General features: G+C 41.6%; 1 protein-coding gene across 1 annotated transcript in view; it reads left to right on the top strand.

The window, feature by feature from the left end:
- Nucleotides 1-26,964, top strand: part of LOC110212319 (sodium-dependent phosphate transport protein 2B-like) — a 28,961-nt gene extending 1,997 nt beyond the window's left edge. Inside the window, exons 2-13 of the mRNA XM_020992331.2 lie at nucleotides 7,363-7,477; nucleotides 7,590-7,724; nucleotides 11,438-11,566; nucleotides 13,393-13,536; nucleotides 14,062-14,173; nucleotides 16,076-16,271; nucleotides 17,030-17,125; nucleotides 17,598-17,718; nucleotides 19,374-19,541; nucleotides 20,179-20,295; nucleotides 20,420-20,544; nucleotides 23,671-26,964. Of these exons, the coding sequence (XP_020847990.1) occupies nucleotides 7,366-7,477; nucleotides 7,590-7,724; nucleotides 11,438-11,566; nucleotides 13,393-13,536; nucleotides 14,062-14,173; nucleotides 16,076-16,271; nucleotides 17,030-17,125; nucleotides 17,598-17,718; nucleotides 19,374-19,541; nucleotides 20,179-20,295; nucleotides 20,420-20,544; nucleotides 23,671-24,303 (2,088 nt within the window). The 5' untranslated portion in view covers nucleotides 7,363-7,365 and the 3' untranslated portion in view covers nucleotides 24,304-26,964. The remainder of the gene's footprint in view (nucleotides 1-7,362; nucleotides 7,478-7,589; nucleotides 7,725-11,437; nucleotides 11,567-13,392; nucleotides 13,537-14,061; nucleotides 14,174-16,075; nucleotides 16,272-17,029; nucleotides 17,126-17,597; nucleotides 17,719-19,373; nucleotides 19,542-20,178; nucleotides 20,296-20,419; nucleotides 20,545-23,670) is intronic.
- Nucleotides 26,965-27,165: the final 201 nt, after the last annotated feature.

Genomic DNA, 27,165 nt, shown 5'->3' with positions numbered 1-27,165 from the left:
GCCTCCATTTCTATGGCTTGGCTCTTTCTGTTTTGACAGTCACATGTTGCTTTTTCTCCTGGATGGAGCAGTGCTGGTCAGTGTTGGTCAGGCAAGAGTGACAGAGCTACTCTTTGGTCTTTTACAGGGTAGAACTGGAGACTTAGTCTTTCTCTATTTTGTAATAGAAAAGCAATAAGAATCCACTTCAAATCACATGTGTAAAATGCTATAAATGTTAACAATTATTGTCTGTCTACCTGTACTCATGACCTAGCTAGGGAAGATTCACCCCCCTCTTTTACAAATGTGAAAACTGACTCAGATCTTTTAACAATTGTGCAGAATAATTTTCAGCAGGAAAACAATAAGAATAGTTACAATTCAAATCATCATGAAACTTAGTCTTGCTCTTCTCCTTTCCTGGCAGACCTTTTCCTTGGAACTGCAAACCAGTTCTGTGTTAGAAGTGGAAAGGACCTCAGAGGTCAAGTCTAACCCCCTCAATTTAAATAAACCTGAGACCCAGGGATGTTAAGTGATTCTCCCAAGATAAGACAGATGATCAACCTCAGTGGTAGGATTTGAATCAGGGTCTCCTGTCTCCAGAAGCTGTGTTCCTTCCATTGTACCACAACTGCTTCCTCTTTCCTTCCTTCTTGTCCTCTATTCACTGCCTACTGGGAGAAATTGAAAGTTATAGAGTGACCTAAAGGGAATGGGCTAAGGAAAAGTGGGGGTTATTCTCTACCTGACTTGGGATTGACTTGGCTATTTTAGAAATGAAAGCAGATCTGTGCTTTGGGAAAGTAAAGGAGACAAGAGTTGAGAAATGCTGGGGGAAGGACATACTTCAGGAAAATGAGGATTTATTAGAGGGTAGATCTCATGTAATTGAAAATACTGAGCAGTGTTACCTTACCCTTCTGACACTTTTTGACTATGCCAAAGAGCCTAGTCCAGATTATTTAGCATCCCATCCCCCCAGTTTAGATAATTTGGTGGCCTCTGAGATCAATCAATCAATCAGCCATCATTTATCAAAGACCCACCTAGTAAATAGGAGGCAGTTAGGTAGCTCAGTGGATAAAGCATTGGGTCTGGAATCAAGAAGACCTGAGTTCAAATTCAGCCTCAGACACTTGCCGGCTGAGTGACTCTGGGCAAGTCACTTAACCTCTATTTGCCTTAATCTATTGGAGAAAGAAATGGGGGGAAAAAAACACTGGCATCTTTCCCAAGAAAAGCCCACGGGCAATATTGGCATGCTATGGTTCATGGAATCACAGAGTGTTGCACGTGGCTGACTGACTGAACAACAACAATGCAATCTCTAAAGAGTTTACAAGCAAAGTTCCTAGTTTGCCTTAATTAAACAAATGGCTGGAAATGGCACAGCACATACTGTTACCTTTTTCCTAGGATTTCAAGCAATCTGGGTGAGTTGGCCATAGTAACTTTTACCACTATCACCAAAATACTTCCCCCCTCTCATCCCAACTACACCTGATGGCTCCATCCTTGAACCCTTAGCTCTTTCTGAAGGACAATTCTGCCCTTGAAGCACTCTTGTAGAGCTTAAGAGAGTTCCTCATCCCTGTATCCCTTACACTCATCCTCTTGCTGTTTGATGGCAACCCTAAGTAGCCTAGGCTACCCTTAAACTAGCTCAGCAGCCCCTAGATAACTGGGAGTTTATTCTAGTTTTACCTGGGCCAAACAGAGGATAAATGTAGTAACTGGAGCTTCCAAAGTGGTTGGATTCTGCAAAAGTCTGTTGGATTGGGTAAATGGGTCTCTGTATGTCTGCCTGGAAAATAGGTGCCAACTTCCTTCACTTACCTTTTGTTCTGAAGCTGCCAGGTGCCCTACTTTATCACCTGGCTCTCTCATCCACAGGAGCTTCTTTGGCTCTGGGGGTGGAGAAGGCCAGAAAAGGTGGAAGGGAGTGGCTCAAACAACTGAAGCAAATATTTGCTAGGTAGGTTATCCTGCTCTTCTGGCTTCTGGCCTCATAAGTATTAAATGGCCAAGCCCCACTAATATTGAAGCTTGCCTAAAACTCAACTTACTTAGCAATGCTTGGGATTCCTGCCTAGATGGATTGGGATTTCTCTGGAACTACTTCAAGTAAATGCTAAAATGTTGCTGAAATAAACTCCAGTGGGCTTTTCCTTCTGAACATTTGAAAAGCATCTTGGAATCCTAGAAGAGGAGCATGACCTTGAATTTCAGCTCTTTTTATCAATTGCTCCAGTAAAATCACTGACCAGCTTCATGATTGAAAAACCCGTGAAGATGAAATCTCTTGTAAAGCTAAACTTACTCTGGCCTTATTTTCAGGGGGAAGAAGGGTGAAGTAAGTTAAATGCTGTTTCTCACTAAATGGATAACCAAGTGGGAAGGAAAGTGAAATCTCCCCAGTGAACATCTACCACTTACTGATAGAAAAGGGTAGAAAATGCTTTGTTTTTCTTTAAACTGTCAGCGGCTAACAGGTGACTTTGAGAGGTTGACATTTGTTCATTCATTCTTCAAATGTTTATTTTTTGTGACATCTTCCTAAGTGTTTCCCTCTGAAACAAATCTTTTGTTGAGCAGGTTCTCTCTGTCTCCCAAGTTCACTGTTTTGTTTAAATGGGCAAAGTGAGAAAGATCTAAAAAATGATGCTCTTGTGTGACAGGAGAGAATTCCTTATCTCTTTATTTTTGACTGTAAGAGCCTTGACTAGTCCAAAAAAATCATCCCTCCAATTATATAGCCCAAGAGCCAGTCAACTGAGGTAAGAATCTAGCTCAATAAATATAGTGAAAATCATCAGACATCTTGGTGATAGGCAGTTGACAGACAGCATACTTCTCTGTGTATTGTATTCCAATTTGGAATTTTGAGGGTCATGGAATAGTTAAGTGGCTCAGTGGATAAAGCACTGGGCCTAGAATCAGGAAGACCTGAGTTCAAATATGGCCTCAGACACTTACTAACTGTGTGACCCTGGAAAAGTCACTTAATCTCTGCCTCAATTTCCTCATCTGTAAAATGAGTTGGAGAAGGAAATGGCAACCCACTTCAGTATCCTTGCCAAGAAAACCCCAAATCAGCCCATGAAAAGTTGGACATGACTGAACAAAAACAACTGTGGAGTATCTCAGGTATCTCTGACTTTACTGGGATTTAAAAAAAAAATTCTGGTCTGGGAGTCAGGAGACATGAACTGTGTGACTCATTATTATCCTAGGAAAGTGACTTAATCTCTCTGAGCCTTGGTTTTCTCATCTATTTGGCTATGGTAACTTGTAACTAATGTCTTGGGACTTCTTTTTACTTGATATTTCAGTTAAGAAGTCAGATTATTCTAGTTTTATCTTTTGGAGCAAGGTAGATGTTGAAGGGTTTGCATAGTTAGATATCATTGTATTCTAAGGAAGGTAAATAGAAAAATCACTGCATTGATGTCTTTTCCTGGGTAGGAAAATCCTCCCCAGAAGGAGGAGTAGAAGACCCTAAATTTCAAGTTGATTTTTAATAGTAAGTGTGGATCTGTTCCCTGAGATGTTGTTGACTCCATAGCTGAACAAGTCACTGTGATATGAAGGTCCCTGTTTTCTTTTGCCATGTAGTATCCTGATGCTATTTATCACTAGTCTTGCACAAGAAGAATTTTAAATGTGGAAGAAGGGATCTTCTAGTCTAATCTCCAACCTTTACAGTTATGGAAATGGATGCCCAAAGCCTGGACATTAAGAATTTAAATCCAGGCCTCTTGATTTTCAACTGAAGGTTTGACTAACTGGTTCTCTCCCTGAAAGGAGGGGTGGGCAGGGACCCTGATTGAAGTAATCAGGTTGATTGTGTTTAATTCATTCATCTGACAAACTTTTATTAAGCTCCAAATATGTGATTGTGTTACGCCAGGCAAGAGAGGCAGTGTGGTAGTCCACAGGGAGTGTGCTGGCCTTGGAGTCAGGAAGACTTGGATTCAAATCCTGCCTCAGACACATACTAAGTTTTCGACTGTGGACTAATCACTTAGACTCTTGGTATCCTAGGTTGACTTAGAAGTTGGTTACTTATTAAGGGAAGAATTTCCTCGTATTAGAATAAAATCAAAACAATGCCTAGAATACTCTATAAGATAAATATGACAGTATCCTAGTGCAATTACTGAGTCTGATTGGTGAAATGTATACAATTATTATTGTGTCTATAAAGAATATGCAAATTGTAGAGTGAGTACCATGTGCTCTGAGATCAGAAGAGCAAGATCACTTCCAGGAGTGAGGCTTCATGAAGGAGGTAGAACATGAGTTGGGCCTTGAATGATGGGTAGGCTATTTGGAGACAGGGTTGAAGAAAGAGAGTAAATAAGTAAAGCCCGAGATGAGGTGGGGAGGGTCAATGAGTAATCCTGTTTTGGATGGAATGTTGAGCATACAAAGGAGTCATGAGAGAAGTTGCTTCTCAGCTTCTGATAGTTGAGAATTACAGTTCTAAATAGGATTGCTCTATCATGTGGGCTTTTTACCTGGTTCATCTACCAAGTAATCAGTATCTTGGATGTAGTGTTACATTAAATGTGACAGGATCCCACCCTCCTTGGCATTTGTGTTTTAAAATATCCTGTGATATAGGGTTAGATGAATGAGTGAGTGATTGAATGAACACACAAACCATGGGGAACCAACTAGCTGAGAAAATCTAAAGGACAACTTCTCATCAAGGTTCCTGAAGAATGAATAATACACCAGTAGTGGGTAATAGGAATTGAAGAGGTGGGAGATCAGGGAACAGAACATTATTGTATCATTTCAGGCAGGTGGTCAGGAGGGTCTGAACCGTGCTGATGGCAGTGGAAGCAAAAAGGAAAGAGTGGTTATGAGGCCTGCTATGAAAGGTGAATTGAGAGGACTTTGCTGTAGAAGAGGGAGAGGGAGGAGTAAAACTCAGGTTTCCAGTCTGGGTGAGGGTGGGGAGGGAGAAGGAGTGGTGGGATCACTGGCAGAGGCAAGAAAGTTGAGCATAGGTGCATAGTTACAGAGGGAGATGCTGAGTCCAATTGTAGATTGTTGAGTTCAGTCATTTATATCAGAATACATTAATGTATGCTATTATAAATGCAGGACATTCAAGTGGAAATGTACAACAGGCAACTGGAGATAGGAAGTGATAGCTCAGCAAATGTAAATTTGTGGTTATCTCATCAAAATCATTCCTTATACACTGCAGGTGATTGGCATATCATAGGCTAGAGAATAGAGAATGTCTCCCTCTCTGTCAGCTCACTGATGAGGAAGACTCTCGTGTTGCCTGTATGGATTATTGCTCCAGTCTTGGGGATTTCTTTCTGTGCTAGGCATACCATTAGAGAGGGACTCACTTATTCTTGCTGCATGACTTCAACATTATGATATAAGGGATGGGACACTGGCCTTGCAGTCAAGGAACACCTGGCTTCGAATCCCGTCTCAGACACTTATTCAATGTATGACCTGGGTAATCACTTTAACTTCTCTGAGCCTCAGTTTCCTCATCTATAAAAATAATATGAGTACTTACTTCATTGTTGTAGGGAATCAAATGAGAAATTATTTGTGAAACATTTTATAAGCTTTAAAGAGCTATTTTTATGATTAAATCAATATTCAAGATGGCATTCATATGAAATGGACAATTCCTAAAGATGCCTTTATGAAGGAAACAAGCCAGATACTAACTCATACCCTTAATATGGGAAAATTAACACTTTTAATCTATAGAAAAATCGAAATGCACAGAAATTGTCTTGTTCTTTAAAAAAAAAAGATATCTATACCATTTTAGGTACAGCTACATAACAAGAACACTTAACTGGCAAAGTCAGTCAGTTACCAGTTATTAAGTAACTACCTACTATGTGCCAGGCCCTGTGCTAAATGCAAGGAGTTAGAATTGGAAGTCTCCCAGAATTAACATGCCAAGGCGAACCTCCATTCCCTCACTTTTCACCATCCTCCTCTTCCAAATTAATTAAAGCACAGGTGTTCATGCTCTTACACACACACACACACACACACACACACACACACACACACACACGCGAGGGCTCTCTCTCTCTCATCTTACCTTTCCTGGGAATGGCTCCTTAGTGACAGATTCTGGAAGCACCAGCTTCACTTTGTAACCCATTTGGTTGTCAGATATAAATAAAAGGCCTTTCATTGGACCCATCTGAAGAGTAAAACACAACACAACAGGTTAAGGCCATTTCCTGAGGCATATTCATTCCAGGAAGCAGTATGAGAGAAGGAAAGTGAACTTGGACTGTTAACAGCAAAATATTTGAAAACAAAGGGCTATTCCACCTTTGTTTCCCAACAAGGAAGCAAGAAAAAAGAACTCTGATGTAACTTCAGCTGTGCAAGAGATTAATGGCATTATCATTATCCCCATCCCAAATAATATTTCTCAGGTTTATAAGGGGGCCTACTATGTTGAGTAGGTTTTACACTGTTTAGTTGCTCAAAATCTGTGTGCCCTGCACACTTGCAACATGAGTCCCAAGAGCTGGCAATTTTAAACCTTGAGCCAAAACACTAGTATGTTTAAGTGGGAAAGGAACATGTAGTAAACATTTCTTTCTACTACTTTGTGATTTAGCATGTATTTTCCAACTCATGTATGTTGTGATATGTCAGTAGCAGGACTCTTCATCTCTGCCAAAGTGGATTATCAGGAAGTCTTAAAAGAGGCTGGAAAGTGTGCTTTTCATAGATAACATTATTTGAGGACAATAGAGAAGTCTCAGAAATAGTATGGAAGGAGATGATTGAAAGCATTCCAATATCAGGAGAGTGAACCTAGGAATTAAAGGAGATGAGAGTAATTGGTTAATTTGAAGTAGAGATTAATTATGAAAGGGGATGAAGACCCATTAGAGGAGGAGCCTTTACTGAAGAGAAAGTTGACATTTGTTGAGCTGGTGACTAAGACAGATGGTGTGGATAGTTGTATGAGATATCTACAATTTAGAGACCAAAGAAGAATAGATTAGAGGAATCCAATAGGGGAATGACCAAGACCAGGATTGGTCATTTAGTTATGAAGTTGGGGCAAGAGGAGAGAAAGAGTGAATCCAGGGAGAAGGGATATGACTTGGTAACAGGTTGGATATGTGGTTGAGAAAGTACAGTTTGAAGTTTAAAAAATGGCCCCATAATGTCACACCTAGAAGAAACAAATATGTTGGCTAGTTTTTTTTTTTAATGAGCTCTAGCACTATTGATTTGTGTTGTTGTTGTTGTGTTTTGTCAGTGCTATTGCTGTATACTTAATCTTTCTGGGTTCCTTGTTGACATAAAATCCAGCTGATGTACATTTTAAGTTTTAAATTTCACTATTCCCAGACCATGGCGCCGTGGCCTGAATTGGGAAACTCCCACTCTAATCCTAATAAATATATCGAAGAGGCTACCACCCAACAATCTACTATGTCTGGAAAAGATAAAGGAAACCCCAGCAGTAAGTACTATTCTCCCATTCATCTTGAAATAACACGACCTCCTCCCTAGGAGAAATGGGCCCTACTATCCCTGATGGTTTGTTGTTTTTTTTCTTTTGCTTCCTTTGGCAGATAATGCCCATCCTCCTGTAAACAAGATAGAACTTCTGCCATCTTACTCTACTATTGCATTGATTGAAGAGCCAGTGGTAGAGCAAGACCCATGGGACATGCCTAACATTAAGGACTCTGGAATCGAGTGGTCAGGTAATGCTGGCTCCTTTGGAACATCTCATTCAGTGAGGAATATATGACCTGGTGCTGCTTCTGTGGTCTACTTTATTTCTGGTAGCCATTTCCTTCTTGGGTATCATAATTGTGTGTGTGTGGTGTGTGTGTGTGTGTGTGTATGTGTGTGTGTTGTATGTCTGTGTGAGACAGAGAGAGAGAGAGAGAGACGGAGAAATAGAGAGAATATAGACTTGTGTATGTTTCTCTTTGTGGGAGGCTACAGTAGCTTGTCATTTCCAGGTAATGTAATATAGTGGAAAGAGCCCTGAATTTGTATTTAAAAATCAGGTTTGAGTTATGTTGGTTTTTTTTTGGGGGGGGGCTAGGCAATGGGGTTAAGTGACTTGCCCAGGGTCACACAACTAGTAAGTGTCAAGTGTCTGAGGTCAGATCTGACTCAGGTCCTCCTGACTTCAGGCCCAGCGGTTTATCCACTGCACCACCTAGCTGCCCCTTTGAGGTATGGTTTTGACACTTACTAGATGTGTGTTACCTTGGACAAGTCACTTCATCATTCTCAGTCTCAGTTGCTTCTTTAAAATCAGGATGAGACATTTCACATTTAGAAATGTTAGTATATTTATACTCCCTACCTCACAAGATTATTGTGAGAAACCATTGAGTCAGTCTTCAAGCCCTGCATAAATGTGATCTGGTATCATTTTTCTGATGCCCCCAAGCCTGCAGTTAGGGCCATCTTCCTGCCACCACTGCCGGGGTTGAGGACGTTCTTTGCTAAGGCCTCGTGAACATTTCTTTCTCATTATTATGCTATATCTCTCAGTGTGCATTGTTGTTGGGCTGCTCGAATTCAATTTTTGCCTCAGTCTAGGGCTCTGGCACAGTACTCCTCATAGTTTTCTACTTTCTCCTTTTTCATTCTATCTTTGGTTTCCCATTCTTCCTTGGACAATGCTAATGGGAACCATTGGACTCTCCCTACCTCCTTCATCGAAATCTCATGTAATTCTGTTCCTACAGACATTAACATTCATACTGTTCTATAATATGATTAACTAGTACATGATGGAGAAGACTTGGCATTATAGTAGTCCATGTAAAAAAGTTAATTTTGATATGAACCAACAGTATACCATGTCTGTCTCATTGACTTATCTTAAAACCGAGGTAATCTCTTTATTTTTGGTTCAAATCTGATTTCATAGGTATAGCAAACTCTTGGTATAGAATGCTGATACAGATTGGGCAATTCATCTCTATCTTAAAGTTTTAGAGAAAAATATTTTAGGAAAATATTTTGTCCACAGTCATTTAGTTATTGTGTGTGAGAGCGGGTTTTGAACTGAGATCTTAGTAACTCCAAAGTGAGCCTTCTCTGTGCTACATCACCCTGCCTCTTAATGTTAAGCTGCATTAATAGAAAGAGAGTGTCCGGATCGTGTTAAGTGATCATTCCATTATATTCTTTCTTAGTCAGAGCATTTCTGATGTAGTATGTTCAGTCCTGGGTGCTACAGTTAAGGAAAGGGACTTGGTTTGGATAGAATTAGATAAGAGTGGCTCTAGGAGAGGGCAAGCATGCTGGTTGAATTGTAGTCAAGGAGCTAGGAATGCTTAGGTGGAAATGAAAAGACTTATCTATATTGGCTCCAGAACAAGGAGGAAGCATCAAATTAAATCCAAGAATTATCCATAAGGGGAGTGAGCTTAGTGCAAGTGTACAATCAGACCTGAATGACTGGAGATGTGGGACAAGGGAGTCTTGGAAGGTATTACAAGGGAAGACTAGATGATATGAGGTTCCTTTCAACAATTATGATTTATTCAACAAATCTTTTTAGAAGCCTACTATGTGTAAGACGTATGAGCTTTGGGATATACAAACATGGTTAATAACCTGGGCCCTACGTAAGATAGAGTTGTCTGTCATCCCATTGGTCACTGGTGTTTCTGGTTCTGGTCATCCTCGCCTCCTTGGCTTAGCTTTGGGAGGCAGAAGTGGGTCTGAGCCAGTGCTGGGTCATATTTTCTCATTTGCTGTCTGCCAGCAACACTGCTGGGCACTGTTGGTGCTTTAAAGATGAATTTCATTATCACCATCATCAACATCCAATCCAATTGACTAAATGTGTCCATGCTTATGATGGTGTGCTCAGGATGCTACAAAGCAAGTGAGACTGATATGGATCATGTCCTAGGGGAGGGCGACAGCTCCACAGGGTCAGTAGGAAGAGGCAAGAGGATGGGCAAATGCATAGCATGGGAATATCAGATGAGACAGCCCTCTGGCGAATTGTGTAAAGCCAAAGGTCTCCCTCCTGCATTCCAGGATGGACTTATGAAAGTTCTGGGCATCATTTCTGAAGTTGGGAGGAAGGTGCATAAACACTTTCACTCCTTCTCCCTTTTATGTATACCACGAGGTGTACACTAGATGGTGCAGTGGAGAGAAGGCTGCATCTAGAGTCATAAACACCTGAGTTGAGTAGGCCTCAGACACTTCCTAGCTGTGTTACCCTAGGCAGGTCACCTAAGCGCTCTACCTCAGTTTCTTAGCTATAAAATTGATAATAATACTTACTTTACAAGGTTAATGTGAGGACAAATGAGGATTAAAGCACTCTCTACATGTTAGCTGTTACCATTACTCCTTCCTTCTTTCCATCCGTAGCATTTTCTACCTGTTCTTGTATGGTATTTCATATTTGGGCATATTTTACATCCCTGTTAGATTACAATCTGTAAGGGCAAGGAACATATCTCAATTGTCTTTATCTAGCCCCAGCTCCTGGCACAGTGCTTTCCACATAGCTGGCTCATTTAAAAAAATGGTTATTGATAGATGAATGAATGATTATCTTACCTGGCTGCTAAAGGGGACTAGCTGGGCCTTTGGAAGGCAAGTGTTGCTTAAGGACAAATGAAGGAAGGCAGAAAAGTGGAACTGGGAGAAGGAATACTGGGTGAGGGGGGGATCCAGCTTAGAGCCTAGTGGCCAGTGAGAAGAAAGGGCAGGTGCTGTGAGATGGGAACCATTGCTGGGCTCTGGGAAGGGGGTGAGGTGGGGCAGGACTAATCCTCCTAGGGCTGGCCAACATCATTAGTAATATTTGGGGCCAAAAGATTCTGTCATTCTGTCAAAGCAAAACTGTCATTTTTACTGAGAAGCCCAATAGTCAAAAGGAAGCCCTCAGGTCCTTCTGAAGAGCACTAAGTGCTTTGCTGGTCATTATCTCAGGAGCCGTCTGCCTGGACCTGGCTGCTACTACCATCTATACCACTTAGCAAACCAATGGTTCAGCTAAGAATGCAGCCTTGATTTGCTTATGGCTCCCCCTGCCTCCCCTCCAGACCACAATGTTATTGGTGCCCAAAAGCTTCTTCACAAATGTGGCTTTTTTTTTAAAGTGGGGGGAAATTTGGGGACCACTTCAAGTAAATGGCATATTTATTAAAATGCACTTCCTAATGCATCACTAAAGCTGACAACCCCAGCCTGCCTTCTCCTTGCTGAAAAGAGATGGGAGATTCTTGAACAAAATGCTAGTTCCTGTGTGTGTGTGTGTGTGTGTGTGTGTGTGTGTGTGTGTGTGTGCACATACATGGGCATGCTATACACACAAACATGTCATAAATAAGACAGTATTTGAAAGAGTGCTTAGCACAGTGCCTGGCACATAGTAGGTATTTAATAAATGCTTGCTCACTTCTCCTTTGTTTTTGCAGAGAGAGATATACCAAAGGAAAAATAATTGCTGTCTTTCGAGGGTTTGGGAAAGTGATTCTCCTCCTGGGATTTCTCTACTTCTTTGTCTGCTCCTTGGACATTCTCAGCAGCGCTTTCCAGCTGGTTGGAGGTATGAAAAGCAACATCAGAAAGGGTCAAAGGTTTGTGGGTGGCTTTTGTTTTTGCTTTCTAATTGATTTTGGTTCAGCCTATAGCAATCAACAAAGCAATGTCAACCCAAGTAATCTCCCTTCTTTTAAACTATTCTCTGACTGAGGGGGTCTCACCTTTTCATCCACTCCGGAAATGAGTATGCTTCTTGAGTGGTACTTTCCTCCCGTCCATCCTTTCCCTACTGCAGCACCCAGTCCACCTCACTTACACTCCAGTCTCTGAAAGTGAGACAGTTTAGGGATTAGGTTTCAAAAACCTTTGTGACAAATCTTTGTAATAGAGAATTTAGGCCATCAAATTAAGGTTTTGGGGTGAGGGTCTGAATTTTGATCCCCTGTTGATGTCTAAAACATAACCTCTAGTTTCAGAGACTAGAATCTATTTAAGATCTATGAAAGTGAACTGGTCAGATTTACACTGGGAACGTAAAGAGAAGAATTGGAGTGATTTTGTCCAAGCCTTTCTCATCCCACTCTTTATTCTCTCCACAAATTCTTCCAGTTCTATCTCAAAACAATCTGTGCTTGAAGGCAGAGACCCTGGGGTGTGTGTGTGTGTGCGCTTAATCTCCAGCCTGGCCTAGCATGTTTTCCACATTCTTGACTTTCATGGGTAAATGATCATTTGTTTTTGACTCCAACCATTTAGACAATTGATTTCATGCTCTACTCCATTTCCTTTGTGTAAAGCCTGGCCTTCATGCTTCTACTCTGCAGACTAATAATGGTAGCCATTATTATTACTAAGCTCTGAGACAGGGATGGGGGCATACAAAGGAAATGGAAGACCTATCTCTAACCTTAGGAAATTTGTAATTTTGTTGGGATGACACAACATGCACATGGAAAGGATTTCAGGTCTTATAAGCACCCTACAACGTGATATACCTTAAATAAACCAAATGGTGAAAAGCAATAAGCATATATGTGTGTGTGTATGTGTGTGTATATACAGATATATATATGGAGAGAGAGAGAGGGATAGATATAGATAGGTATAGATAGATATAGATAGATATCTATCTGTATATCATTTACCATATGCCAAGCACTCAGCAAATATTGTCTTCAAATATCATCTTGACAACAGCTTTGTGAGGTAGGTTCATTTCACAGTCAAGGAAACTGAGGCTGAGAATGATGAATTCGCTTGTCCAGGGTCATACAGCTAGTAAGTGTCTGAGGCTAGATTTGAGCTCAAGTCTTCTTGATTCAAGGTCCAAGCATCAACCAGCTGCCTCAGAACCCCTCAGTGCAATGGAGATACTTGGTAAAGGACAGAGTTGGGTAGAAAAGTTTTGAAGGAAGAGAGTGTCCCTCCCCTCCAATGGATGGAATACTGGGGGAGGGGATGGAGGAGAGGGAGGCACCCTTCTAGGCCAGAGTAATTCTTTCCAGGCATAGGAACATGTAAGTATGTGTGAGCAATAGCAAGTGGATTTGTTCTGATATAGCAGAGACACTAAACTGGAGTGAGAGAATGTGGTGAGGTTCAGGGCAGCAGATGATAATAACTGGCATATCTATGGCCCTTTAAAATTTGTGCAGAAAGGTGAAGTGCCTTGCCTTTGCTCACACAGTGAGACAGAGGCAGGATCTGACTTATGGCTTCCTAAAATCAAATTCAGTCCTCTGTCCTTTGCCACATTGCCTGCCTTGGCAGCCAGAGACTCCTTCTCCCTCCTCCTTCCCGCATAATGGTCCCTAGTCTTTGTTCTGTGGCCCAGCAGTTCCAACCAACTATCATCTATGTTATTTTATTTTAATTTCATTACATTTGCAGGAAAAATGGCTGGGGAGCTTTTCCGTGATGGTTCAGTGTTGAACAATCCTGTGGCGGGCTTGGTGATTGGTGTGTTAGTGACTGTCATGGTGCAGAGTTCCAGCACATCCTCGTCCATCATTGTCAGCATGGTGTCCTCTTCATGTGAGTTATCCCTGATACACACACAACACACACACACACACACACACACACACACACACACAGCCTTGTTGGTTAGGCAAGCCCAGATCCATTCGAAGAATTTCATTCCAAATTTCAGAATTATGTATTTGTTTACAATGTGGGCTGGCCTTTAATTTTTATCTTCTTGCTTTCCCATCTTTCCAGTCTTGGGACAGAGCTGTTGCCACGGACACAATTGGAGCAGTGATGATGCTCCCTAACATTGCCTCCTGTGGTCTCTAAGTTTTCTTGCCATTTTATACTCTCGTCACAGGTCTGAGTACTTGGTCTCAGCTGTATTGAGTTGTTCTTCACTACACTAGGGCTGGATGAGTGACTGACTGGTTGGGCACCTTGCAGAAAAGATTCCTCTTCTTGGTCATGGTTGGATTCCATAGCCTTCCCAACTTTTTTTTTTAAGCTGACTTTTCAACTTGTTTAAGTTTTCTTTTCCCTGTGAATTTCCACATTTTTTCTTCCTCATTTACCTTTTTCCTTTGACAGTGTTGACAGTAAAGGCAGCAATTCCCATTATCATGGGAGCCAATATTGGGACATCAGTCACCAATACTGTCGTGGCCCTCATGCAGGCTGGAGACAGGGATGAATTTCGAAGGTAGGAAGTTTTGTCTCACTTGTTTGCTAGTCATGTCTTCTCCATCACTGCAGTAACTATCTTTGACTAACAAAGTTGAGAATCTTCACTCAGCTACACAGATACATCCCAGGCTCTTCCAATGGACTTTGTTACAATGCAGATTGTGGGATGAGCATATATACTGAGTAGTTCAAATGACTTAGCTTAGTCATAAATTATCAGTTGATAATGATTTCATTTTTGGTACAATGCATTCCCTTTCATATTTTGTTCTTCTAGACTCATAAAAAGCAAAATATTCTAGGAAGAAGGCTGGGAAGAGGTGACAGGTTATTGGGGGTGGTAGTGGTGCCACTGAATAAAAGACAAAGGAAATCTTTGTCTCCCTAGTGAAGGGAATATCATCAGTATTTCATTTTCTGAACTGGTTTTCAGGTTTTACTGATTCCTGTAAGGGGATCAGAGCAAGTTAGACTGTGAAAATTGTAGAAGTGATGATCATGCCATTTTTGCCTTTCTTGTATAATATAATCAGGGTACTGTACTCAGAGAGAGAGCCAGATTGGGAATCTCAGGTAGGAATCTGTGTGGAGAAATGGCACAATTCCTTGACAATAAATGTCATACCTTGTCCCTTAATCAATAGATGCAAGTCAGAAGAGCTTAACTGGGTATGTACATCCTTTGGCCATTCTGTGCTCTTGGGCCCACCCATATTTAACTCCCACTGATACTTTTTAATGCAATTCTGCTTCAGTCCATGAATCACAAATGCTACAATACCTACTGGTGATCCTGCAGGTTAAATGTCCAATAAATATTTAAGTGAACATAACAGCTTCTTTGTCTATCCCAATAGACCTAAGTTGGTCACAGGGGAGACACTTTGAACTGAAATGAAGAGAATTTCTGTGATATGCCCCTTTATAGTAGGGAGCTTCCATACAGCTCCCATGTTTCATAGCAATGATAATGGAATGGAGTGAAATGAGTTATTTATTAAGCACCTTGTACCAAGCACTGTGTATTATTCATTTTACACATGTGTCTCATTTGACCCTCTCAACAACCCTGTGAAAGAAGTCCTATTATTACCCGCATTCTGTACAGCAGAGGAAACCCAGGCAGACAAGGATTAAGTGACTTGGTCATGGTCTCACAGCTAGTAAGTCTCTAAGGCTGGATTTGAATTTCAGTCTTTCTGACTCCAGGTCCAGCATGCTACTCACTGTGTCACTTAGTCACCTCTCTTTGTAAAAGCTATGTAATATCTAATATTATGTGTCATGTAATATAATAATAGCTAGCGTTGATGTAGAGGCTTACAATTTGCAAAGCATTTTATAAACATTGTCTTGTTTGATCCTCACAACAACCCTGGGAGGCATGTGCTATTATTATCCCCCTTTTATATATAAGAGAACTGAGTCAGACAGAGGTTAAGTGACTTGGCCAGGATCACCCAGCTAGTAAGCTTCTGAAAATACATTTGAACTCATGTCTTCCTGATTCCAGGTACAGTGTTCTATCCATCTTGCTACTATGGCAAATAACTCAGATGATATTATGGTGAAGTGTGTATGTAGACAATGCAGTCTTTTTCCCTCATGTGCTGTATTAAGTTTTGGGGGGGGGCAACTGGATCTGTGGTTTTACTGATGTGAGGAAACTTCTAATGTGGAAACCCCACCATTTTGCTGATGCTGATTGGCAACTCCAGCAGGGGATTAAGTCACTGAAAGTATTGAGTGACTTCTCGTGGTCCTATAACTAGAAGGAGACCTGAAACTGGGTCTTTCAAGCTGGTCTTTTTCATGACATTTGCACCATGCTTTCTCATTCTGCACACAGTAAGCACTTAATGAGAGTCACAAGACAATATCATAACATTAAATGCTTTGTGTTTTCTCCTTCTTTTAGGGCTTTTGCAGGAGCTACTGTTCATGATTTTTTTAACTGGTTGTCAGTGCTGGTGCTGCTGCCTCTGGAGGTGATCACAAACTACCTCTACCACCTCACCAATGTCATAGTGAAATCCTTTAATATCAAGAGTGGAGATGATGCCCCAGAACTCCTGAAAGTCATCACAGATCCCTTAACAAAACTCATCATTCAGGTGGGCTCTGGTTTTTAAATTTAAAATGAAATAGCACCAGTGATGGGCTTGGTTCCCTTGGAAGGGGAGTTAAAAATCTCCTTCTCCCCCCATCTAATTGGATGTTTCCCCTACTTGCTGTGACTTCCTCATTCACTGCCAGGGTGGAGCTAAGGAGCAAGCACTGGGTTGCTTAGACCTCCATGGTGGTATAGATTCACTCTTCACCACTGCACTGGCCCAAACAAGACTCAACCATTCTACCATTTTATGCCAGATGTCTCTTTTTTGGATGATGTGGATATCATTGCATTTATTACCCTTTAGATCAGGGTGATGTATCTGTCTCTAGCAAAAACTTTTTAATTCTGCATATGCTTTGCTATTCATCTGGCCCAAAAGGAGCTCTTACCCAAGGGATGCCTCTAACCAATCAGCATTTATTAATCTCCTACCATGGACCAGGTACTAGGCTTTACAGTGACAAAAAAGAGAGACCCTCATTGGCTTCAAGGAGCTGGCAGTCTACTGGGCCCTCCTGAAATGGGGCAAAAAGGGTTCATCTGGGGTGATGCTGGTCAAACTAAGATGAGACAAGGGCACATATGCAAGTGTAGTCCTCTGGAAATGAGGCCCATCTGTGTCTCTCTTTTACACACATCCCGGCTTTCTCTTCTGTACACTGGAGCCCCTAGGAGAGTAACTAATTAACTTTTCACTCACAAATCATAGCTGAAGAACAGGCTAACTCTTTTACTCATGTCTGTTGCTTTCCCCAGCTGGATAAAAAAGTCATAAATGAAATTGCTACAGGCGATGAAGCAGCAAAAAACAAAAGCCTGATAAAGATTTGGTGTGAAACTTTTAAAGATGTGGTAAGTATCAGAAAGTCATTCAAAGTACATAGATGGGGGATTGAGAATTCTCTGTTCCTTCTGTGATGTTGAGGGACTGCAAGTGCTGTTGGTTTTCTCTAAATTTAATGCCCTAGACCAAAACTCTAGTCACCCTGCCCTAGTTATACCTCAGACTAGGGGGCAGAATAAGACTGCTCCAAGATAGGGATAAAGCAATTGACTGCCCAGGTCCCCGTTCTGGGGGAGCAGTGCTCACTGAGTGTAGCTCAGCTGGCCTTCAGAAGTAATCCAGATGTTCTGTAGGTTCAGCCAATGCTCCATAGACCAAGCACAAAGGCTGAAGGTCTTTGGGGATTATGAGGAAGGTGAGGTAGAGAAGAGGGGGAAATGGGGATTTAGTGGCCAGTGGGGTTCATGTCTTCAGTGCTGTAACTTGTCTTCACATAATATCATTCTTAGTAACAACTTTTTTCTGTACTTTGTCATGTAGACTTTAAGCAACGTTACCGTTCCCTCACCAGAAAACTGTACCTCTCCCAGTCTCTGCTGGACTGACGGGAACATGACCTGGACCCTCATGAACACAACATATGAAAAGAACATTGCCAAGTGTGAGTAGGAAATCTTCTGGGAAGTCTGCTGAGGGAAAGAGGAATTTCTAACCCTATTCTCAACATGGTTCTATCCATTCTAACAGTGTTCTCGTCATAGTGGTGTGGTGGATAGAGCTCTGCACCCAATATTCTATAGTGACCCCAGAAACTAACTACCTCTGCCTACCTGTATGTCTATAGTTTACCACCAGGAGGTAATTTAGGAATTAGAAGCTCAAACGTCAATTCTAACAATGCCCTCCTCATAATGATGCGGTGCCTACTGCTCTGCACCCAGAATAAGGCAGACCTGGTCCAATCCTGCCTCAGGGACTTAGTCTGAGTAACCCTGAACAAGTCACTCACCTGCTGTCTGCCTCAGTTTCCTTATCTGTAAAATGGGGATAATAATAGCAATGACCTCCCAGGGTTCTTGTGAGGATCAAATGATATTATGTATGTAAAGCACTTTACAGACCTTCAAGCACCATATAAATGTTAGCTGTTATTATTGTTGTTGTTAGTATATTTGTGTAACATTTTACAAAGCACTTCATTATATTTTCTGTATAATTAAACTGAAGCAGCAAGTGAGTAATACAAACTTGGGCAAATCCATTCTTGGGAAGGGAGAAATGCCCTCTCTGGTGCAAAGATCATAGAATGTTGGAGCGGGAAGGCTTCCTTGAGGTCATTTAGTCCAACCCTCTCATTTTATAGAGCAGGATACCTGACACCCACACAGGTGGAAGAAGCTGCCCGCTGTCACAGAGATCACAGCAGAGAGCAGAATCAAGATTTGAACCCAGGACGTCTAACTCCATTTCCAGTGCTCTTTCCATTTGTTATGCTGGGTGTACAGAGACTTTCTCACACTCATGTTTCAAGGCTTTTTAAAAATCAAAAGTGCCACATTGTACAATGACTAACTTTGATAGACTTAGCTCTTCTCAGTAATGCAAGGATCTAAGATATCTCCAAAAGTCTCATAATGGAAAATGCTATCCACATCCAGAGAAAGAACGATAGGGTTGGAATGCAGATCAAAGCATACTATTTTGCTCTTTTTTTTCCTTCTGTTTTATTTTGTTTCTTCTTTCTTGTGGTTCCTCCTATCGGTTCTAATTGTTCTTTACAACATGACTAATGTAAAAATATGTTTAATAGGAATATATATGCAGAGCCTATATGAGATTGCATACTGTGTTGGGAAGGGAAGTGGGAAGGGAGGGGAAAAAATTTAAAACTCAAAATCTTGTGGAAGTGATTGTTGAAAACTAAAATTAAATTAATTAAAATAAATAAAATGTAAGAACCCCCCCCCAAAAAAAGAAAAAGAACTATACAGGATCACCATCGAGCATATTTTTCCCATAAAATAACTTATTTTTGTGTTTCTTAAATTCTAATAAAGAAGTTTTATTCATTAAAGAAAATCAAAAGTGGCTTCTTATAAAAAGGTCGGGGATGCTTACTCTGAGGTAGGTCCTGGGGCTAAATGTTATTTGGATTGAACTTACATATCTTTTGAGATTTGTTTTTGAACGTATAAACCTTTGCTTAATTAGACTCACTTTATACAAGGCATGGTGCTGCATAGAACGCTGTGTATCTCTGGGTTAAGTGATGAAGAAGAAGAGGAAGATACTAAATGGTTCCTCTCCTTCTTCCAGGCAAACACGCATTTGTGGATGTCAGTCTCTCCGATCTGAGTATTGGCCTCATTCTTCTAGCCATCTCTTTGGTGGTCCTGTGCACTTGTTTGATCTTGATTGTTAAGGTCCTGAACTCTGTACTCAAGGGACAAGTTGCTGCTGTGATTAAGAAGACCATCAACACAGGTAGGCATTTCACTCTCCCTGGGCCTTTCTTTGGGCAGTCCTTAAGAAAAAAGACACTTGCTGGTTCTCCTCTCATTGTGCTCACTGAGGTCCACACCTGACCCATATGTCTTGAGACAAGAACTGCAGATGACCCTGGTCTCCACTTGTGTTCTTTCCTTCCACATTAACAATCCTGGGAATCTATGTTGTCTCTTTTGTTTTGAATTTGCATTATTGAACCAGTCTTGGAGAGCCCTCACAGCTCTGGGTGACTCTGGGATTGTACATTATTGAGAATCTGCCAGCCTGCATTGGGAGAGGGAGTTCCCTCATCTTAGGGCATTTTTACAATGCCTACTATGTGCTAGGCACTGTGCTTAGTGCTTTTTACAAATATTATCTCATTTGAGCAAAGAAGGGTATAAATGTAATTTTTAGAATGTTGGCAGGGAGTTCCTAAGACACCCTCCTTTCCCCCACCCAGGAAACTTCTTGCTGACTGCAATTGGGAATTATTTCTGCTTGAAGTTTTGGAATGAATTTTTAGTAAAACTACTGTTTTTGAATTGCCCCTAGAGTGATCTTTTGTATCGGATATGAAATGCTGACCAGGACAATTGTAGAAATGGTGCCCTTTTCTTCTCCTGTTTCCCAGATTTCCCCTTCCCTTTTGCCTGGCTGACAGGCTACCTCGCCATTCTGGTTGGAGCTGGGATTACATTTCTTGTGCAGAGTAGCTCTGTGTTCACCTCCGCAATCACTCCTCTGGTTGGTAAGTCCTCTCTTCCTCCCGCTTCCCTTTTCACATGCCCATGTCTCCATTTTTACATGGGGTCCTGCCATGCTCAATCATTCCCACCCAGGACGGAATCCAATGTCTTTTTTTTCCCCCTTAGGCATCGGTGTGATCAGCCTTGAGAGAGCTTACCCTTTAACCTTGGGCTCCAACATCGGTACCACCACCACTGCCATCCTGGCTGCATTAGCTAGCCCTGGAAATACTTTACAAAGTTCACTCCAGGTCAGGATGCACAGTTGTGATTCATTGCCTCTTTCAATTAAGCTCTCTTTTCTTAGCTTACTACAAAATCCTTCAAATAAACCTGCTGGTTTCTTTCTTGTCACATGCTTCATGTCACAAGGGGACATGTATTACTCCTGATATCTTACCTGTCTTAGAGTGGTGACCTGTGGGTTACAAAATTGTCCCTAGCTATTGTTCTCAGATGCTGAACTTTTTTTTAATAATGACCAGATATATAAACAAGTTAGAGATAGAAAGCAGGTAGGCATATGATGGATAATTTTGATTACATTAAATTAAAAAGATTTTGTACAAATAAAACAAATGTAACCAAGATCAGAAGAAAAGGAAAAAACTGGGAAAACATTTTCATAGACAGTTTCTCAGATAAAGGTCTCAAACTTTGTCAAATCTCTAAGAATAGGAGTCATTCCCCAACTGATAAATGGTCAAAGGATATGAAAATGCAGTTTTCCATTGAAAAAATCAAGACAATGTATAGTCACATAAAAATGCTCTTAATCATTATTGATTAGAGAAATGCAAATTAAAACAACCTTAAGATATCATTTTACACCTAGCAGATTGCCTAAAATGATTGAAGGAGAAAGTGACAAATATTAGAAGGAAATGTGGAAACATGGGACACTAATTTGTTGTTGGTGGAATTGTGAACTAATCCAACCATTTTGGATGTTTTAAATATCTCTAACTTGTGCCCATAATAAACAAATTAGGATGGTGAATATTTACATTCCTTATCCCCTACCTTATTCCCTGTCTGCCACATAAAATGATTGAAAGGGTTTGGATAACTTCGCCTTTTTGCCCTTCTATCACTCAGAAAAAGTGGTATGGTAGGAAGAATTTCTGACTTTGATGTCAGAAGACCTGAGTTTGAATCCCAACTCTGTTACTTGTTAGGTGACTGGTATAGATCCATGTTTTGTGTTTAGAGGAGAGAGAGGTGACTGTTGGTGTCATGGGGGAAGAGAAGCCTCTTCCTTGAAGAATGCTGAGGATCTGTTTGGGCAGAGAGCAGGAGGAAAAGTATGAGAGGGAGAAGGATGTGAACCGAGGTCCCGGGGATATGTCGAGTGAACAAGCATCTTTGAAGAACCAGTTTCACTGGAGTGGATGATAATGGTCGCAGGGGCAGAACTAACATTAATGATGATAATAGGACTGTTATAGACACCATAGCAGGAGGAGGTAATGCTGAAAAAGGCAGATGAGGATCAAGTTCTAGAGGGCCTTGAAAGCTGAACTAAGGATTTCGGTTTTTCTTCAAACATCAGGAAGGCAAGAGGTATTGGATTTAAGGGTAGGTGTCATCAGAATTTTGATTTGGGAAATGTGTGTGTGTGTGTGATGTTTTAGAGCCAAGAGACCAGACAGGAGGAGGCTTTTGGAATAGGCCTAGGGTCATAGATGTAGACATGGGAGGGCTTTCAGAAATTATCCAGGTGCAGCGAGGTGGTACAGTGGATAGAGCTCCTGCCTTGGAGTCAGGAGGACCTGAGTTCAAATCCGACCTCAGATACTTGACACTTACTGGCTATGTGACCCTGGGCAAGTCACTTAACCCTATTGCCTAGCAAAAAGAAACAAATACAAAAAGAAAGAAAGAAAGAAACCATCCAGTCTAATCCTTACTTATTTTATAGATGAGGAAATTGAGATTAAGTGACTTGCCCAACATCACACAAATATTACCTAGCAGAGGAAAAGCAGCATTATTTTCCACCATAGTACAGAGTTCAAGTTACAAAAATGAAGATCTGGTGGTGTCATCAGGACTGGAAAGGAGGGGATGAATATAAGAGATACTGCAGAAAGACTTAGAGAGTCATCCTTTGAGAGGCAAGATTTGCAGCCTAGACAAGGACAGGATGGTGGTGCCTTTAACATTCTCCAGTGTGAATATTGCCTCACTAGGCACCTGTCTTCTCCTCTTCTCCTCTCCCCTCTCTGGCAAGGGAGGCCAATTGAACTGCTGGTGTGTAGGCGGGCCAGGCAATGCCTGGGTAGGAGAAAGGTGACGAAGGAATATGGGTGACAGGGTGAGGAGTAGAGCTTGATTCAAAGCATGATAAAACAATTAAATTAACTTTGTAAAACAATTAATTCCAAAACTGATTTTGAAAACAATTATAATAAAAGTCTCAGTGCTTCTGGACTGCTATAATTTTTTCTTACTAATTTCATTGCTGTTTAGCTGACTGGTACTTAATTCCACTTGGAACAATGTTTTTAATTAAGTAAATTGTTTTTGAAACCACTGTTAGAACTCAGCAAAAGTGGCTTAAATTATCAATTTAGTTTTGTTTGTAAGCCAGGACTCAAGCTCTTCATTGCATTTAGTTCCCTCCTGCATGCCCATTTGCAAAGAGGCCCATTTTCATGGGATTTAAGAGTTAGAAGGGATCTTTGAGATCATCTATTCATCCTTTTGTAGATAAGAAAAATGTTCTGCTGAAGGTCAAGGCCATGCAGGAAATAAGTGGCAGAACTGAAATTCGGAAGAGCAGAACATAAGCTTATTGGGGGCAGGTACTTTTCCTTTCTGTGTCCCCAGCACCTAGCACAGTGCTTTGCAGATAGGAGGCACTTAATAAATGCTTGTTGACTTAAATTGTAGCTAGGTCTTCACACTCCCACATGCGTTGTTCTTTTCATGACATCATAATGAGTACTCTTATTTGTAGAGTGCATTAAAGTTTCCAAAGCACTTTACATAATGATCTCACTTGATGTTCATAATAACCCAGTGAATGAAATGCTCTGTTGCTGTGTTTACAGATGAGCAAAGTGAGGCAAAGCTTCTAACCCAAATTTTCCTGACTTCAGGTCCAGTGCTTTCTAGGTCACACCTAACATAACATCCAGCCATCCTGCTGCTCTATATTGCTGCAAAACTGAATAGACTGGACTAGATGCCTCTGGTGTTCCTGGCCCTTAAATTTAAGAACCCATGATGTAAATATTTGTGATGACAGTTTCTGTGACACCACTGTGCTTTCCTTCTTCTCATCGCTGTGGGCCTCCTGATTTCCCTTCACTCACCCTGATTGACTCCCTGTGTGGGTTAGATGAGTTTTCATCTTATCCTTTTAATTTCAGATTTCCCTGTGCCATTTCTTCTTCAACATCTCTGGGATACTTCTGTGGTACCCAATCCCATTCACACGCCTGCCAATACGCCTCGCCAAGGGCCTGGGAGATATCACAGCCACCTACCGTTGGTTCGCCATCTTCTACCTGATCTTCTTCTTTCTCCTGACGCCACTGGCCGTGTTTGGCCTCTCGCTGGCGGGTTGGCCTGTGTTGGTGGGTGTAGGAGCCCCCATCCTATTGGTATTGCTTGTGGTGCTGGTGATGCGGGTGCTCCAAGCCCGCTGTCCTCAGATTCTCCCTAAGAAGCTGCAAACCTGGGGCTTCTTGCCCCTGTGGATGCATTCTCTTCAGCCCTGGGATGGGCTGGTGTCTCTCCTCACGGGCAAGTGCTGCCAGCTGCCCTGCTGCTGGTGCTGTCGCGTCTGCTGTCGTGTCTGCTGCCGGACGTGCTGCCTGCTGTGCGGATGCCCCCGGTGCTGCCGCTGCAGTAAGTGCTGTGATCTGTTTGAAGATGAGGAGAACGTCAAGGAAATCCCCATCAAGGTTTCCGAGGTGTATGAGAATACAGCAGTCATAAATAAGGAGACCCAGCAGGGGGGCAAAGACATAAAGACCTTCTCTGGCAACACGGCTTTATAGCAGGATGGTGATTTCAGGGGAGAAAAGATGGATTATTTCTTGTTCTACATGCCCATTCTCCCTTGAAGCGTGGGCAGGGTAGGGGCAGATGGTTAGCTATCTATCCATTGGAAAAATGGAGTCACAGACATTTGGTATTCCTACCCTTCACCCCAGAACCCAAAGCATTGGCAGGTAGGGCTGACTCAGTATTGGCAGAAAAAGTGATCAAAGCACCATCCTTATAAGGGCCACAATTCTTTCTTACATGATTAGTGGCTCACTGAAAAGCCTCAGACAAGAACCATAGGATTTTTGCAAGTGAATCCTGACTAGGTCAGTTATTTACTCTCTCCAGAAACACTAGAGCCCCTGACCAACAGGATGTGTTTTAAATCCCTAAACAATTTTCAGAAGGAAAAAGCCTGTGGAAAGTATTCCATTGCTCAAATGTACAGTTTTACTTTTATTTTTAAGTAAGTGTGAGTTTGGTTGCTAAGGCACAGGGCTCTTCCTAGGAAAGACCTGACTGTAAATAGGAAATCAGTACTTCCCTGGCCCCACAAAGCTTGGCGGCAGGGCAGGCCTAGGTGAGAAGATGCCAGCCAGTGATACACCCAGCCCAGTCTTAGTAAGCCACATGTCCATCCATTCCCTGCTATATGGAGACTTGCAGGAAGGGGAAGGTTAAGGACTACGTTTTGTCTATAGCAAACTTAGGTGGACACCCTTCCCATGCCCAGGAGAAACTGCTGGTGGTCAGCAGCATGCACTGGTTAGTCAGGTAGGCTTGGGCTGCCTCCACAGGCTGACGACCATGATTCCCAATACCAAAGATGAATTCTAGGGAGGTAGAATTACTGTATATGCTCATGCCCCCTCTTTCCTGATCTTCCCCCCCTTACTCTCTCCACAGTTTCTCTTGGGCAGGCTATAACCCAGCCAAAGCCAGGCAATTTCTAGAACAAACCATGTTTCTGAAGGATAGTAATTTAATTAAGAAGCAAAAAAGGTTGCAGATGTGCTTTTGCATTTCTTACTATTGGAGGGATGCAAAGGTGGGCATGTTCCCAGGGCAGTTAGCACTTTAGTTGCTAATTGGTCAGCAGCTGAGACTTCTGCCATGAGTCATTTTCAATCGGGGATACTCCAGAAAGCCAGATTCATAAAGGTCAGTGCTAAGAACTGGTCCCACTCTGATAATCTAAGTGCCTCAGATGTCATGAGGAGGTTGGGCAGGTTATGACAGACTTTCTATGGTTAGGAAAGATCAGTTCCTCTGTCCATCTTGGGCGATTGCTAGCCTCTCAAACTCTGTGGGAATTGGCCTTGATATTTTGTGGACTAAGCGTTTTCTTCTGCCAGCCCCAGTGAATGGTTTGTGAGTTATGTCATGAAGTTTGTTTTGCCCTCAAATGGAGGGGGAACAGAATAAACTGAGCTGACTGCAGAATCAGAGGACCATCTTCAGAGGTCCTTCTCACCTTGGATAGTGCCTTGAGAACTGTGTCTGGCCTGATCCAGAGGGATTAGCCAGTGGATTAGCCTTTTAAGGAGGTGGGGTTGAAGGATTCTGAGGTGAATGGTCTTGCTGTTAGCCCTTCTTCTTTCTGGGTCCTTCCATTTCTCTGTCCCTTTCACAGAAAGGAAAATATCCCAGACGCATTCCTCAAAGGATGATGGTCTGGCTAGACAAAAAGTACCTTGTTTTAAGATATAACCTGTTAAAGACTAATCTGGAACCTCTTTCCAAATTGTCTTTCATTTGCCAGGAATGAGCTTTACCCATTTCCATCTCCTGTCCTCTTTGGCCCTTAAACTCCTGCTTCTTAAAAAGGCTAATTGCTGAGCATGTGACTGAAAAGGCTTGAGCTGAGGCTAATCCAGAAGGTTGAATTGACCAGTCACCCTCAGTCCCAGAGCCCCTTTTGATATATGTTATGTGCATGTGCACGTGGGTGGGGTCAGGGGGCCTGTACCTTTTAGCAGCTCAAATGCCCTCTCTTTGCCTTTCATGGGCCCTTCTTCTAAGAGAGAACAATCTTCACTTGCCTTTCTACCAGCCACATACATTTCTTCCCTCTAACACACCCTCTGTAATACTCCCACCTCATCCTGCTTAACTGGGCTCTACCAACAATTTCCCAGCTCCAAAGAGTATGTAGGAAAGGGGAATATAAGATGAGGAAGAAGAATGACTAGCCCATTTCACAACTCCCAGGTCATTTGGAGCCTTATCCTGACCTTCTACTATGTATATAACCCTTCTCAGACAGATATCAATGTGGTCTGTATGTATAGTCACTGAATTGTATAGCTTTATCATATTATATAGAAAATAACCTGTATGATTCTGGTTTTATATTGCTCACCTTTGGAAATAAGAAAGTGTTTATCTATGAAATATATACATACATACATACAGATATATATATATATATATATATATATACATACATATAAAAAGTCAACATAAGCAAAAACATTTGTATATTTTGCAATATCTTTTAAACTTGTCCACGCCACACTGTAAATACGTATGTTAAGCACCTCATTAGTTCCATTTGCACTTTGTATGCTTTTTTCCATTTGGATTATTCATGTGATCTGTGTACATGATATAATTTTCATATTTTTGGAAAGAAAAAATAATAAAAGATATTCAAACCCAAAGGGGATGCATTTTTGAAGGTTCCAGAATGGGTTACTTTAATTTACTCTAACATTTTCTTCTTATCCTTAAAAACTCTTCAAGATGCTTCTTTTTCTTATGAGCCCCTCTGCCCTTCACCCCTCTCCTCAATTAGCAAAAATAAGTGTCACATCAAGTATCCTGTCTGGAATCTGATCTAGAATCTTATGGCTAGAGTTAAGGGTCCACCC

Source organism: Phascolarctos cinereus, unplaced genomic scaffold, assembly GCF_003287225.1.
Source record: "Phascolarctos cinereus isolate Bilbo 61053 unplaced genomic scaffold, phaCin_HiC Scaffold_9;HRSCAF=440, whole genome shotgun sequence".
Lineage (NCBI taxonomy): Eukaryota > Metazoa > Chordata > Mammalia > Diprotodontia > Phascolarctidae > Phascolarctos > Phascolarctos cinereus.
This window is presented reverse-complemented; position numbering and strand designations above follow the sequence as displayed.